Below are 14,603 nucleotides of genomic sequence, written 5' to 3'. Positions count from 1 at the left end.
CAATTTCAGTTAAATTCATATATTAACATTTATTATCTTCAAGCCAGATTATCTGCATAGAGACAGATTAAAAACAAGTCATTCAGAAATAATAAAGTTGTGTACCAGAGTGAAACAACTTTAAAAAACATTCCTGTCTATTGCACGCCTCATAAGCGAAGCGTTGAGGTGGGTACTACTGTCACTTCGCGCAAAACATCTGATTTTTCAAACTTAAAATGTCTTTATGTATCATACATTGCACTTGTAAGATAATACATACACACACATATTAAGAAAAAACACTATTTTTAACGTTCATGATATTTTTGATGTCATTTTTGTTATTTAAACTAGTTAAAAAACAGTTTAAAAAAGTTCTGTCTTGGACGTCCGTGTGTCTGTATGTGCGGATCCTTTTTCTTGTTAACACGATAGCGACCGAAATACTTTACTAATCGAGTCTTTTTTTTTCTCTTACGCTTGAGTATGCTCAGGAATAGAACCCTTTCATTTTTCAGGGTCTGATTCGATGTGGTTTAATTGTTATTAAATAAACAAAAATAATAATTAATAAATATTTATTAAAAAAAATTATGAGGCGTGCACTTTTGGATTTTCCAAATTATTTTTAATTTGGTGCAGTAATTTCTTAGCGTGCTCGTTTCAAACAGGAAAATAAACATTTATAAAGTAGTAGATTGCCGCCAGCCACCCGCGTTTTTGAAATAAAAAACCGACCGTTCCTGTGGGATTTCCGGGATAAAAAGTAGCCTGTGTCTTATTCTGGCTTCAGCTACCTACATACCAAATTTCATTGCAATCGGAACAGTGGTATTTGCGTAAAACAATAGCAAACATGCATTCTCACAAACTTTCACGTTTATAATATTAGTAGGATATGTATAGCTCACCTCCTCGTCCAGTTTCTGCAGCACTTTCTTGCCGTGCATGGTCTGCGAGATGTGCGCAATACGTTCCCGCAAGTGCCGCTCACGCATCGCAGCGAGTTCGGACGCGTGACGTTTACGTTCGCGCTCTTCACGCTCTTGTTCTTGACGCTTCGCTTCGGCCGCTGCGGCAGCGCGGAGCTGTTCTTCTTGACGACTGTTGGGATAGTTAAGGTAAATTAATATAAGCAGAAGTATTTAACATGAGTTTATGTGGCTATGAAATACACACAATGTTGTATGTTGCATGAGTTTATACATCTTAAATTTAAAATATTTGGAGGATACATAGCTGTTATGCTTACAAAAAACTCTTTCTTCAAATAATTCAAATCTATGAATAATAAACATTGCTGTTATATTTTTATGAGTATGTTTCTTTTTTTTTTAGTTACAACATGCATAAAGTATGTATATTATAAAAAATATAGCACTGGAAGTGGCCGTGGTGCGTCGCCTAAAATTACGTGCCGTAAAATCGTGTATATAGGCGTAGAGCATTCTTTCGTTGTTCTTAGTGCGTTCGAATGCACGGTAACTGTCAAACTGGTAGTACATACCGCAGCTCCTCCTCCTCGCGCACGGTGTTGAGCCGCTCGATGTACTCCTTGCGCTCCTCGATGATCTTGTGGCGCTGCAGCACGCGGTGGTGCTCCGCGTGCTTGTTCTCGTGGTAGTGCTGCACCAGCGCCGCGCGGGCCCGCTCGCGCTCGGCGCGGCGCCGCGCGGGGAACAGCGCCGCCACCGCGCGCGACAGCACCTCCGCCGCGCGCACCAGCTGCTCGCGGACCTGTGACCAATTGCAATGTAACATATTAATAACGGACCTGTTAATTACAATGTGGTACATGAGCGCGAGTTGTCAACGTGTCCGTGAAGACGTTATCTATATGTGGCCATATCGTAGATTTGCTCATTTCATGAAATGGCCAATTTAGTTTGGCCAGATCGTTAAATCGTCAACGTTTCACGATTTGGTCATCCACATTTTGCCAGATCGTCGATCTGGCCAAACGTGGATGGCCATTTCACGAAATGCGACCATTTTTGTTTCTTTTGACGTGACAACGTCTTAAATTAGGTTGCGACTGGGAGTCACTTATGAAAAAGTGTAACGCTCGGTAACGTTACGATGAGTCACCGAACGAGAGAGAGGCCCGCGGTCTGCCGCGCGCGCAGCACATAAATATTCTACCGAGAAAAAGACGTTGTCACGTAAAATCTTCGCCCGTAAAACCGACTTTACAGGCAACCATTTTTTTTAAAAAGCGATTCGCTTCTGGCGTTCTAAATTATTTTAACTTTAACATTTTATAACTTAAACTAAATAAATAACGCACTTGTTCAGCAGGAGTGGCCTGCAAGATGGCACCACCGCACGCCTCGTCAGCCGCAGAGCACCACTCGCCACCACCCGCTTCTACGCCGAAGTGCACGCATCTATACACATACAAACATACACTTATAACAGGTTATTCTAAAAAAATTGTTAATACGAGCAGACGCTCCAGGTGGAACAGGTTCGATCAAACTCACACTAGCCCCTCTGTACTACTTATCGACTCACTTGTTAGCGTGGTCCACCCGTATCTGCATATCGTTGTGCCGCACACAGTCCACGAGCAGACGCTCCAGGTGGAACAGGTTGTCCGTGCCGGCCAGCTGCAGCAGGCGGGAGAACTCGATGCAGTCGTAGCACTGTGCTAGTTGGCGAATTAGGCGGACTAGAGCCACGTCCGTTAGCGCCGTGGTGTATTGGGCCAGCGGGGAGTCTGTGGAAATAATGAATGTTTTATTAACCCATCAGGCCCCGGAATCACAGACACAATAGAAAATCTATTGTGTCGCGGCCGGATCTGGCCGTTCGGGGCTCAATGGGTTAAAGCTATCTGCTTTATAGTAGTGTGATTTGTGATGCTACAAACTTTATATATAGATAGGTAACTCTGTATGTTATGCTTTCCCACCTTAACCATTGAACACGATTAAAATTTGCATAAATAAAACTTTAGGTAATAAAATAGGGATGAATATCAAAATTAAAACAATTCAATCATAAACAATATTGATGGAGTAGTGAGGTGAAAGATACAATGCTAAAAAGATTCCCCAAACTATATCCAACATTAATTTTTACCAAACCTACAATATAAAAAAAGTTACTGATAAAGTCTATCATTTTACAATACATTATCAAGCAATATTTATGGAAAAAAAACTCACTAGGGTCCTCCTGTAGCGACTTGATGACATTCTGCACATTGGCGCAAATGGTGAGCGGATCGAACTCGATCTCGAGCCAAGAGTAGAGTTGCTGCAGCTGTGGGGAAGCGAGAGCCACCACATTTAGACGCACAACGTCTGTGGAACAAAATGCGTGGTTAAACATAATATTAAAAATAATTCTTTCCAATACTTACATCACTACATAGTATAAACCAAATCACTATCGCCATCCGTCCTTATGTATCTTTAATACTACGCAACAGATTTTGAAGCAGTTTTTTTTAAATAGATAGTGATTTTATTACGTTATGGACAAAGCGAGCGAAGCCGCGTATGGTAAGCTTGCCTATAATTTGCCTTCAACAACAATATACTTATATAAGTGTACTTTATTAGTCCAAGCAATAATAGCAACTTTTATAATAGTTTACATGAGTTTTTTTATGTGTTCTCATTTAATTAAATATTTTGTACAGGCATTAATTAACACAGACAAAGCAGTAAAACATCGTCTGTCGCGTCACACCTCTGATATGCTTTACCTCTGAGGCCTACCACTCCTTACTATTGATCAGTTAGAAATGGGATTTATTTCAGAGGTATACAATGTTTCAAACATAGTAAAATAATACATCAATATAACTGTCAAACAAAAACGAATGAATCAATAAGAATTACCCGTGTAAAAAAGCTACTTTTTGCCATCTATTTCTTTTGCTTATTTAAAAAAGTACAGCAAAGACTTACCAAAAAAATATTGTGTGATGAAACCATGGCAAAAAATATTTTATTCACATTACGGAGATTAAACTAAAAATTTATGGAATAATATTCCATTAAGGGTATAAAAACTGCTCTGATGAACAGCTTTCACTTTATCTACAGCCCACCGTCACGCGACATACAAAACAAAGACGAAAAACTTTAAGGTGATGAATTAATTTTTCTAACATTTACGGCCCTTTTCAAACCTTCGTAATTTTTATATTATTAAAGTTGTCGTGATGAAAATTCTTGACAAGAAAGTTCAATAGTAACACAATACGTCTACCGTTTTAGAAACATGATTCCATGATATTTTCTCGATAGAAAAAAAATACAAAGTTATCATTGTTATTTTTTTTTAATCTCTGGCATCTTCAAAATAACAAACGTAAAGTTACGACTTTTTGGATATTAACTATAAAATATACAACCTATACGTCTACCGTGTTAGAATTTTGAAATATGCGATGGTTTTGAAATAAACAAGAAATACTTGAAATTAGCGCGCGACCAGCCAATATAGCGAGAGCCGCCCTGTATCTTCCTACCCCGATCGCTGCACGAGTCATTCCCGCTACGGCCGTCACACGGGGAACTTGTGTCGCTCGCGCAATCGTAAAAAAGGGTGACAACACGATAAGACAAATGGGGACAATAAAGAAAATAAGAAGAAGAAACATAAAGGTTGGAGGAAAAAGAATGCTTACAATTGGAACAAATTAATGAAGTAAGTTGGTTTTATTTTAAATTTGATGATAATTGTATTATAGACGATGTTTGATATGTACCCCTGTTTTAAGTACATAACGAATGTGTAAGATTTTTTCATTTATAGCATAAATAATCTGTTCAGAAATCCGGAATCCAGAAGGAAAATAAACCCACTGATTGTTCACAATGTGAATCCACTCCTTCGTAAGTACCTTTATTCAGTCAAAAATGTATGTTATCAAAGCTCTACTGGTTTTATCGCATGATTCCATTTTTAGCAAAAAGCAACAAAGTGCAAAGAAATAAAAAATCATGGTTAACTTAGTGGAAGTATGGCGGACATAATATGGAACAGGAGCTCATTGGAGTAGTATTATATTTAAAAAAAATACGAAATAATTTCAAGAATTACATTTCTTAGAAGGTGGTAGATAAGTATGTTGTATAAAGAATTTGATGTTGATATTTATTTCATTTATACCTACTTACTACACCTGTGCGGGAAATTGCTTAGTAATAAAACAGGTTTATATTCATATTTACATAGTAATGTGAGTTTTCATTTCGAAAAATTTTGTGTAAGTATATTAAATTGAGTTCCTGGGTGATCTGGAAACACAATTGGGCCCGGAAGATGGCGCTGCAGTCACTCCTCCTAATGACATGAACCGATTTGGATGAATATGCACATTTCATTTTTGTGGGATGATTGGTTGATTCGCTTTCACATTAGCTAATATTATGTATTTTTGTTGTTAGAAAGTAAACTTAATTTAATGTTTATAATACATTATTATTGGTATAAATAAGCCAGTGTTCGTCTCACATTGCTGTACCTGCCTACCTACCCTACCAGGGCCTAACTTTGTTCTGGCTATTTTATTTTGATTATTTGTAATGAATAATTACAATTATAATAGAGTGCATAAAATAAATACATGCATCAATATATTTTGTGTTTTTTTTTAAACAATTTTTTTATTTAAAAAAATATCATTCCGACCGCGGCTTTGCCCGCGTGGAATTAGATTATATCGTGAATCCTGTCTTATCCCACAGAAGTGTTCAGTTCGGATAAAAAGTATCCTATGTGTAAATCCAGGCAATTAGCTATATTTTATCAAAATTGGTAATGTAGTCTTGACGTGATTAAGTAACAACTAACAAAAAAATATACAAATTAACATCCAAAGTTTCGCATCAGTTTTACTGTATTAGTGATATCTTCCACTCTTGACTTTGACTGAGAAGAATTAGGGTTTATAACTTCTTTCAGAAATATTACCTTTCATTTCTGGGCATGATGTAATATCTACGTCAGCATCAAATTCTATCTAAATCCATTCAGTAGTCCGCGTTATTGAGTACCATTTCATTTTTTCAGAGTAACAATATTTTTTGTTATTTTAAAGATTATTTATAACCTGTATTATTTTGTAATAAAGTAAACATTACGAAATAATAATAATTATTAATAATGTCTAAGTAGTTGTTAAAAAGAAGATTATTTGTTTATAAGCAAGAAAATAAAACCAATAAATCAACAATTAAATATATGTATAAGAATATTATAACTGTATGACGACTCCATACATGTTTGTCCCGAGTCGACCAGCGGCAGCGCGGCGAGTTTGCAAGAATGACTTCGCGCACACCCGCGTTCGCGATAGCGAGCTATTAGACTCCGCCCGCCAAGCAGTAGATTTTTTTTTGTGTATCGTCTTAATACAATGTAATACTACTTGTATATTATACACTTTGACCGCCTCCTTGGTACAGTACTTGGTACGCGTGAGCGTAGAACCGAGGGGTCCTGGGTTCGATTCCCGGTGGAGACAAAGAACAAAAAATGTCTTGGTCTGGCAGGACACAGAAGGCTTACTTGTCCCTAAAGGAAATGGATCAGAGAAACAGATGTATGCATAATGCATCTGCCCCTTACACCACTAGGGGACACGGGACTTCACTTTTATATACACTTTAATAATTAACCAAAGAAACACTAACCTTTCAACAAGCTAGCCCTTGTGGGTGGCTGCGCTAAACCGAGCAGCACGGCGAGCCTCTGGGCCTTCTCCACTGGGCTCTTGTCAGTTTCGACAAATCGGTCAAACTCGGGGTGTAGCGAGGGAAGTGGTACGGACAGCACTGCTACTAACACTCGACAGGCCATCCTGGTAAGAAATATTATTTAGGGACATTGCCTATTTGTATTTGTGAATAATTTTTGTCTTTGAGTAGACGATTATCTTAAAAAAATCAACCCTATAGTTCTTTCTCTGGAGATAATTCTTTTTTTTCCTGATCTTATCGCTTTTTGACTTGGTGATTTATATTTTACTAGCAATGCCCTGCGGTTTCACCCGCATAGATAGCGATATCTTTACAGTGAAAAGTCTACTATAGGTCGGACATGAAAATCACCTTTACCCCGTCCCGCACTACGGCCTTTTTTTTTTTTTTGTTTTAGTGGGGAAATCTTTCATAGATACCCACGGCCTCCAGGGGAGGGGCCGTGGGTTATGTCGTATTCCTACCGACCAAAACCCCACTGTGTTCCGTCAAGACGCATATTGGTAGAATTCCTCCGTGACCCCCGCACTACGGCCTGCTCGAACAGTATACCTACTATTTTCTGTAGATTGACACTTTTAAATTCGTTATATCTTTTGAATGGAATATCCAATTCTTTTCATTTAAAAAGTATTTTGCTGGTATTGAAACAGTCTATAATAAAACATCATTTAATGGGATAAGGATTAATATATGTGTATGGATAACATGGTTTGATTACTGTCGGCACTTCTATTTACTTTGAAAACGTAAAAAAGTTGTTGTAGTAACATAACTACTGAAGATGGACATAGGGTATCGCGGACTTTCTTGTAGATATTGATCCATTCTATAATACTGTAGAACATTTTTTTGTTCTATCTTCAATAGATTCCGCAGCGCACGCGATGACAGAAGTTTTGAGGATTTTTTTACACCTTGGGTTACATTATTGCATTTTTGGTAAGGATCTCTAATTTTTTTGAAAATGCAATATAGCCTATGTTGCTCAGTAAAGATGCAGCTTTCTAATGGTGAAAGAATTTTTGAAATCGGTCCAGTAGTTTTTGCGTGAAAACCATACATACATACATACTTACATACATACTTACAAACTTTTCCTCTTTATAATATTAGTATAGATATACCACATTATTGCCTTTTTGTATTCCTATCCTTCATATACAAAACATACTCACTAAAAATCCTACTAATATAACAATTCAATAGAGCATAGAACAATTTTTTTATTTTTAATTGTACAGGCATTAATTAACACAGACAAAGCAGTATAACATAGTCTGTCGCGTCACACCTCCAATATGCTTTACCTCTGAGGCCTACCACTCCTTACTATTGATCAGTTAGAAATGGGATTTTATTTCAGAGGTATGTATTTGAATTTATTTCGTAAATACATATTAAATACTTTCGGAAGTATTATTTCACTTGAATATACTTTTATTAAATGGAATTCACTAAGTGTTTACGATAATACTTTGTGATTTCACATAGTGTACAAGTCATAATAGACTAGGTTATTATACTCATTTGTTTACATATCAAGAAAATAAGTAACGATTAATAGTTTAATTGAATTCAATCACTATATTTGCTTGAAATCACTATACCCGGCGCGGCCTAAGATGATCCCTATGACAGTTCGTCTTAGTGATTGCTCGTATGATGGATCGTGTCGATACTTTACTATTTTATAGGCTAAGGCGTGGTTTGCATTCAGCCACGTCGGTAAACATGTTTTTACAAATATTATAAAATGAATTTTTAACGTCTATTATGTAAACGAAACGGTAAGTAAAACGAAAGTTTTCCAAAACATAAAAATGCACCTTATCATTTTCTCGTAATCTTTAACCCGTTTAACACAGTGTATATTATTTTATCATGAAAATGGAATCCCCCATTTAATTTTTCTAAAAAACTTATATTATCATAGGTAAGTAAATTAACGCGAACGGTAATTAATTAATTAATTATGCTGCGATCTTCTGTTCCATTCAATAGAGAATGAACTATAGCTTAAGCATGGAAAAAATGTGAACTCGTTTCCATTATCGAAATTTGTTTATCGATACTTTCCGCACTAGTCGATAAATGCCAACGATGTAAGTTTTGAAGGACGTAAACGTAAAGTCAGATTGATATAATTTCTCGTAAATGTTAAGAATTGTTATAATTCCAACGGAATATCATTGTAATGGCATAAAGCTACGTAAAAATTAATAAATGCCATTTTTAGATGCCTCCAATACGTTTCTAATTTAATGGTGACGCCATTACAAGTTTGTCTCTTGAGAATAACTGTCAGTGTCATAGGGATCATCTTAGGCCGCGCCGGGTATATATTGCTATGAAAACATTCTAAAAGAGACTTATTATTTTACATTTTCATTGCACCAATCTTGGTGGTATTTGGTATACGATTTTGATTCAAAATGACCTTACAGTTTCATAACCCTTAACCAGGAATAAAATACACAAAAGCCTTACTTCTGCAATTCCTCCTGTGTGATATTCTTCTTCATCTCCCTTGACAGTTGGAACAGCTTCAATAGAGCAGCAGCATGGAACAGACAGTGGCCGGCCTTCCAGAAGACAAGAGCCAGCTTGCCGTAATAGTTGGCCATTGTTTTAGCCACTGGCGTCTTCTTCGACATGTTCATTAGATTGTGGATGTCCTCGATTGCTTTGTATGCTTCCTGTTAAGAATTAATATGCTTTTATTATAAAAGAAACAACATATAATTCAAGATAATATGATTAAAAATCTTTATAGCCATAATAACACAGTAATTTAAATACAAATCCATAGCTTCTTGAACTATGTATTAATAAACTTAACAATATATCACATTTCATATTTTAACACTAGCGGTCCGCCCCGGCTTCGCCCGTGGTACCTACATGTTTAAACTATCCTATCTCTCAAGTTGGATCGAACTGTACATGGTGTGCGAATTTTATTATAATCGGTTAAGTGGTTTAGGAGTCCATTGAGGACAAACATTGTGACACGAGATTTATATATATTAAGATTTTCAAATAAAACATAACACAAACATTTTAACAAAACAGGATAATTTAATTAGAAAACTAATTTTAGTAAATGTGGGTAGATGAAAATAAAATGTACAAACCTGCCACAACTCCATCTGAATAGCACTGTCCAGCTGGAAGAGACGAGTCTCCAGGTTGAGCTGCTGAGTTTCAGGCTTGGAAATGCTCACATTGCCTGTTTGTACCTGTGAATAATGAGTTTATGAGCACTTGTTGCTTGCACTTGATGTTTAAAAATTCCATCCTATAGTTATTGTATAAAATGGTACTTATATGCTAATATAAGTTTATTTTTTTAATATTATTTCACCCGGTGATTCATACAACATATTGCTACTGTATTCGTAATTCTTATTCACCTAACATGTTTAACATAATAACATAGAACATTCACTTTAAAATGCTACCAATATAACAATTAAATCAAAACTAATATATTTTTATTTTCTTACTATAAATTGTACAAGCATACACAGACAAAGCAGTATAACATTGTCTGTCGCGTCACACCTCCAATATGCTTTACCTCTGAGGCCTACCAATCCTTACTATTGATCAGTTAGAAATGGGATTTATTTCAGAGGTATTTATTTAATGTTTTTTTGTAAAAATTTCGTATAGTGACATTATTAATTGATATGTTCATCACATTCTACTAAATAAAGTGTTTTAATTGAGTATTTAGAAAAAACTTTCAATATAATTTAAAATAATTTAAACAGATATAACACTTACATTAGGCTTGCAAATATCTTCAAGATGTTTACGCAGCTTGTCGCAGAGCTTCCTAAACTCAGTTTTACGGGAGTACTTCAGGCAGAACTGGAACGCCATGCGAGCAATGTCATGGTACAGAGTCTCCACATGGGCATTGGTACGCAGCAGTTCTAAACATTGGCAATAGGACTCCCAGAGAAATTTCACCTGTTAAAATAAAAAAAAGGAAATATCCATTAGCATATTGAAAAAATAGTAACATATTGTATTATAATTTGTTTATAAACAAAATGCATTCGTAATTATACCGATGAGTCCGTATTGTTTTATTTCTGTTATCTATAATAATTTACGTCTTAGTTCATAACCTTTTCAGAAAACAAGATTTTGACTTGTTCAATGATTTCACAGTTTTTAAGGAAAAGGGGGAATGAATTTTTTGTGCAGGCATTAATCAACACAAACAATGCATTTGAACAATATTTGTTGCGTCACACCTCCATTTTAATTTACCTCTGAGGCCTACCACTTCATAATTATTGAGAAATTAGAAATGGGATTTATTTCAGAGGTCATAAAAATTATTATTCTAAATAATAAATAAAATACTAAATTAGTTCACTTAATAAGAAATTAAAATTGCTATATCATCAGTATGACTAAAAATTTAAGGAGAGAAAATATAATTGTATGCACAATAGCTCCATTATTCAGTATAAAAAAACAAACAGATTAAAAAATATTCCAAGTAATTATACAATAATAAATTGACAACTTACCCATGGAGTAAGAATAGTTCTGTCTGACCGATCCTGTGCATCTTCACCAGAAACGGCACTCAGCAGAATGCTCTCAGGTGTTGCCAAATTGTCCAGGTCATCAGTGTCGATGACAGCTTGCGTGGACTGCTGCCTGGCCGACTCCGTTCGCTCCTCAGCCATACGCAAGTACCCTCTGGTTATATACACCAATTATGAGTAAACATAAACAAGAAACTATGATATTATTATTTCAAATATTTTACATTATTAACCCATTGAGCCCCGAATGGCCAGATCCGACCGCAACACAATAGATTTTCTATTGTGTCTGTGATTCCGGGGCCTGATGGATTAAAGTAAAGATTATTTATAAACTAACTAATAATAACAAGTTTAAGTTTACAGTGTCTAAATTAAAATAGATAAGTACAAACCTTATGACCTGTTCCAATGACCCAACATTCACCGACTGAAACATATTCCTGTATTGGAATAGACCTTCCTTGGCTATATGTGACTTGCGAAGGTCTACGCACAGTTCCAAATACTTGAACATGATCGGCTCCAGGACCGATTCGGACCAGTTGTAGGCCCATTTTTTATTCCTGAACACCTCTTGCAAGGTGTCAAGTGCCCTAGCGGGCTTATCCAAGTCCATGAACTCTGAAATTTTTCATAATTATTTTGTTATCACAAGCCCGTAACTTGGTTATAAATTTCATTTCGATATCTTTTGGTAATTCGCTTCGTTTTATCTAAAAAAACATATGCCTAACGAATATACTTATAAGGTAGTCTGAAAAGATAGCATTCCTCAAGGAAGTTGTTACGAAAGAGAGGTCATTTAATATGCGTGCAACGTGGTATGATAAGATGGAATATGTACAAACCATTTGCCCGTTTGAGAGCATTCTCCGGTCTCTGACCGTATCTAGCCATGTTTAACAATGCACTGATTACTTCATTAACGCAATTTTAACACGGAATTTGGTCTCCAACGGGAATAATAAAAAATTATTCCTCCGACCACCGGCCTGTCAAGCGGTAGCAGACCAAAATGGCCGATGCTTATTTTTTTTTTTTAAGAAAACTTCAATGATTTTGGATACAAGGCTTTACATAAATCGTCTTTATCTGTGGTCCTTATAAATCAAAGCAATGACACCTTCGTTTCATTTATTATAGTTATTTTTTTCATTTATTTCGTTATATCACATCAAGATACTTAAAATTTTAACATTTGATACTGTATTAATTATAACTTTATGTTTCATTTGCCTTCGAATAAATTGCCATATTTTTCTGAACCACTTCATTTAATATAATAAAATTACACACCTGTGATCACAGAACATAATATTATATATCAGTCTGTGTATTATATACTCAGGCAGGGGAGCCTGTGTTAGGCCGCCTTTCCATCTGCAATAAAACATGCGTATGAAATGTCCGACAGTCTGTCTGACAGCAGCTTGCAAGTCTACTTGCAAGTGGAAACGCGGACATTTCTTGCGGAAGTTTTCTTGCAGATGATTCTTGCAATTCCGCGTTTCAGACAGACTGTCGGATATTTCTTGCGCAAGTTTTCTTGCAGATGGACAGGCGGCCTTACGCACATTGTCATTGATATTTGACATTTGTTATTAGCTGTGTTTTACCTGAAAATAAAACACATATTAAATACTTACCTATATTTGAAGCTTACTTCATTGAGAAGGTACCTAGCTTTTTCCGCCTATTTTTCCCTCTCTTTCCGTTGTATATATGCTATCTCTCTCGCACACCTCTCCACCAGGTGGCGGGGCGCACGATAATGTCGGGTGCTGGATGTTTTTCATTGAGTCGAAATCCACAACAGGTGGACGTTAAGTGTAAGCTTCAAATATAGGTAAGTATTTAATATGTGTTTTATTTTCAGGTAAAACACAGCTATTAAACACTTGACCGTAATTTGAAGCTTACTTCATTGAGACCTGTTTGTTACCCACCTGGTGTACAATATATGGACGCCAATGTGAATTTGAATACATAAGTAATTACTTATTTCTTTATTTGAAAGAGTAAGGTGTGCAGATAGTATACCTACCAATAAATCACACAAATTTTTATATTATATAATATATTAACAATCCCAGATGAAAAGTTAATCAAATAAGAACCAAAAAGTTAATCATAATGATTAAAAGTATTAGAACTTATGAGATTGGTTCAAGCGTACCTTAGTTAACCTTTTGGGCTTGAAAGGTTAAAGTTACTACAATTTTCACTATCTTTAGCGTAAATCTGCGAAAGCGCCAGTAACGACTTTCAATTACGCATTTAGATGTTACTTACAAAATGAAGCAACAGCTGATCCCGACGAGGCATAAATACCTCAAACTCAAACCTTTATTTATTCAATTAGAACTCTGTAGAAGCACAATTGAATCATCTTAACATAGAATTACCACCTGTCTCAACTCACACAGTTTTAACCCAACCTGCTACAAGCGGACAAGAAGAGAACTTGGTCCTTACTTTTGGGGTCAGAAATAAATTTAAAAGGTCACCCCTTGAATAAGGCAATAAAATATCAAAACAGGTAAACGGTTTTAATTATAATACAGATTTTTAACATCCAACCAAACCGTGCGGTATCTATTAATGTTTAGAGCCAACGCCACCAATCATAATCTAAACATGGCTAGTACTTTCAGTACAATGCATGAATTATTTATTTAAAACTGATAGGTCATAAACTCTGTACTGGAAACAAATATACTGAACTTAAGAGACTAAAATGATAAGGAGCTTATCTGTGTCCCAAAACTGCAATTACTACAGCCAAGTACGTTACTTTTAATCAATTCGGTTTTAAGATATAATTATGATTTACATCAGAACTTATATACCGAAAGCCTCGGGACTACATAACGTGACTTATCTTCTTCTTATATATAAAAATGAATCGCAAAATGTGTTGGTAAGCGCATAACTCGAGAACGGCTGAACCGATTTCGATAATTCTTTTTTTTTTTTTTTTTTTTTTTTTTTATTATATTCCTTGAAGTACGAGGATGGTTTTTATGTAGAGAAAACGTAAGTACCACGAGCGAAGCCGGGGCGGACCGCTAGTTTATAATAATAGTGTTTGTGCACAACACTAGGCAGTCAACAGCTATATGAACGTCAGATAGGAAAAGAGCCAAATTTATCCAGTCAGTAACAAAGGATTTTAACTATAGTTACTTTATTCTAATTCAACCAACTACTACTAGCTACTCCGTATGTCTTTTGGATAGACGGAGGCAAATAGGATTTTTATTCCAACTACATATATCATTTGATATTTTGAAAATGTACTCCACATTTTCATACCGTCAGA

The 14,603-nt window shown here is 35.7% G+C and overlaps 1 protein-coding gene and 1 long non-coding RNA gene across 2 annotated transcripts in view; one reads left to right on the top strand and one right to left on the bottom strand.

Annotated features, from left to right (window-relative positions):
- eIF3a (eukaryotic translation initiation factor 3 subunit a) overlaps positions 1–12,311 on the bottom strand; it is a 36,335-nt gene extending 24,024 nt beyond the window's left edge. The window contains exons 1-12 of the mRNA XM_089708585.1: positions 12,130–12,311; positions 11,674–11,902; positions 11,258–11,432; positions 10,497–10,685; positions 9,842–9,946; positions 9,195–9,403; positions 6,639–6,805; positions 3,153–3,290; positions 2,497–2,701; positions 2,270–2,369; positions 1,490–1,719; positions 894–1,086 (exon numbers count right to left, since the gene is read on the bottom strand). Coding sequence (XP_089564711.1) covers positions 894–1,086; positions 1,490–1,719; positions 2,270–2,369; positions 2,497–2,701; positions 3,153–3,290; positions 6,639–6,805; positions 9,195–9,403; positions 9,842–9,946; positions 10,497–10,685; positions 11,258–11,432; positions 11,674–11,902; positions 12,130–12,178 — 1,989 coding nt within the window. The 5' untranslated portion in view covers positions 12,179–12,311. The remainder of the gene's footprint in view (positions 1–893; positions 1,087–1,489; positions 1,720–2,269; positions 2,370–2,496; positions 2,702–3,152; positions 3,291–6,638; positions 6,806–9,194; positions 9,404–9,841; positions 9,947–10,496; positions 10,686–11,257; positions 11,433–11,673; positions 11,903–12,129) is intronic.
- LOC149478720 (uncharacterized) lies at positions 4,137–6,347 on the top strand. Its single transcript, XR_016317379.1, has 3 exons — positions 4,137–4,647; positions 4,774–4,835; positions 4,910–6,347. It is a non-coding gene; the product is annotated as an uncharacterized LOC149478720 (long non-coding RNA).
- Positions 12,312–14,603: the final 2,292 nt, after the last annotated feature.

Source organism: Colias philodice, chromosome 21 (assembly GCF_061535455.1).
Source record: "Colias philodice isolate Cphi_HAF_F1 chromosome 21, ilColPhil1 Martin Lab GWU primary, whole genome shotgun sequence".
Lineage (NCBI taxonomy): Eukaryota > Metazoa > Arthropoda > Insecta > Lepidoptera > Pieridae > Colias > Colias philodice.
The sequence above is the reverse complement of the archived record's forward strand: the minus strand, read 5'-3'. Positions and strand labels throughout refer to the sequence as shown.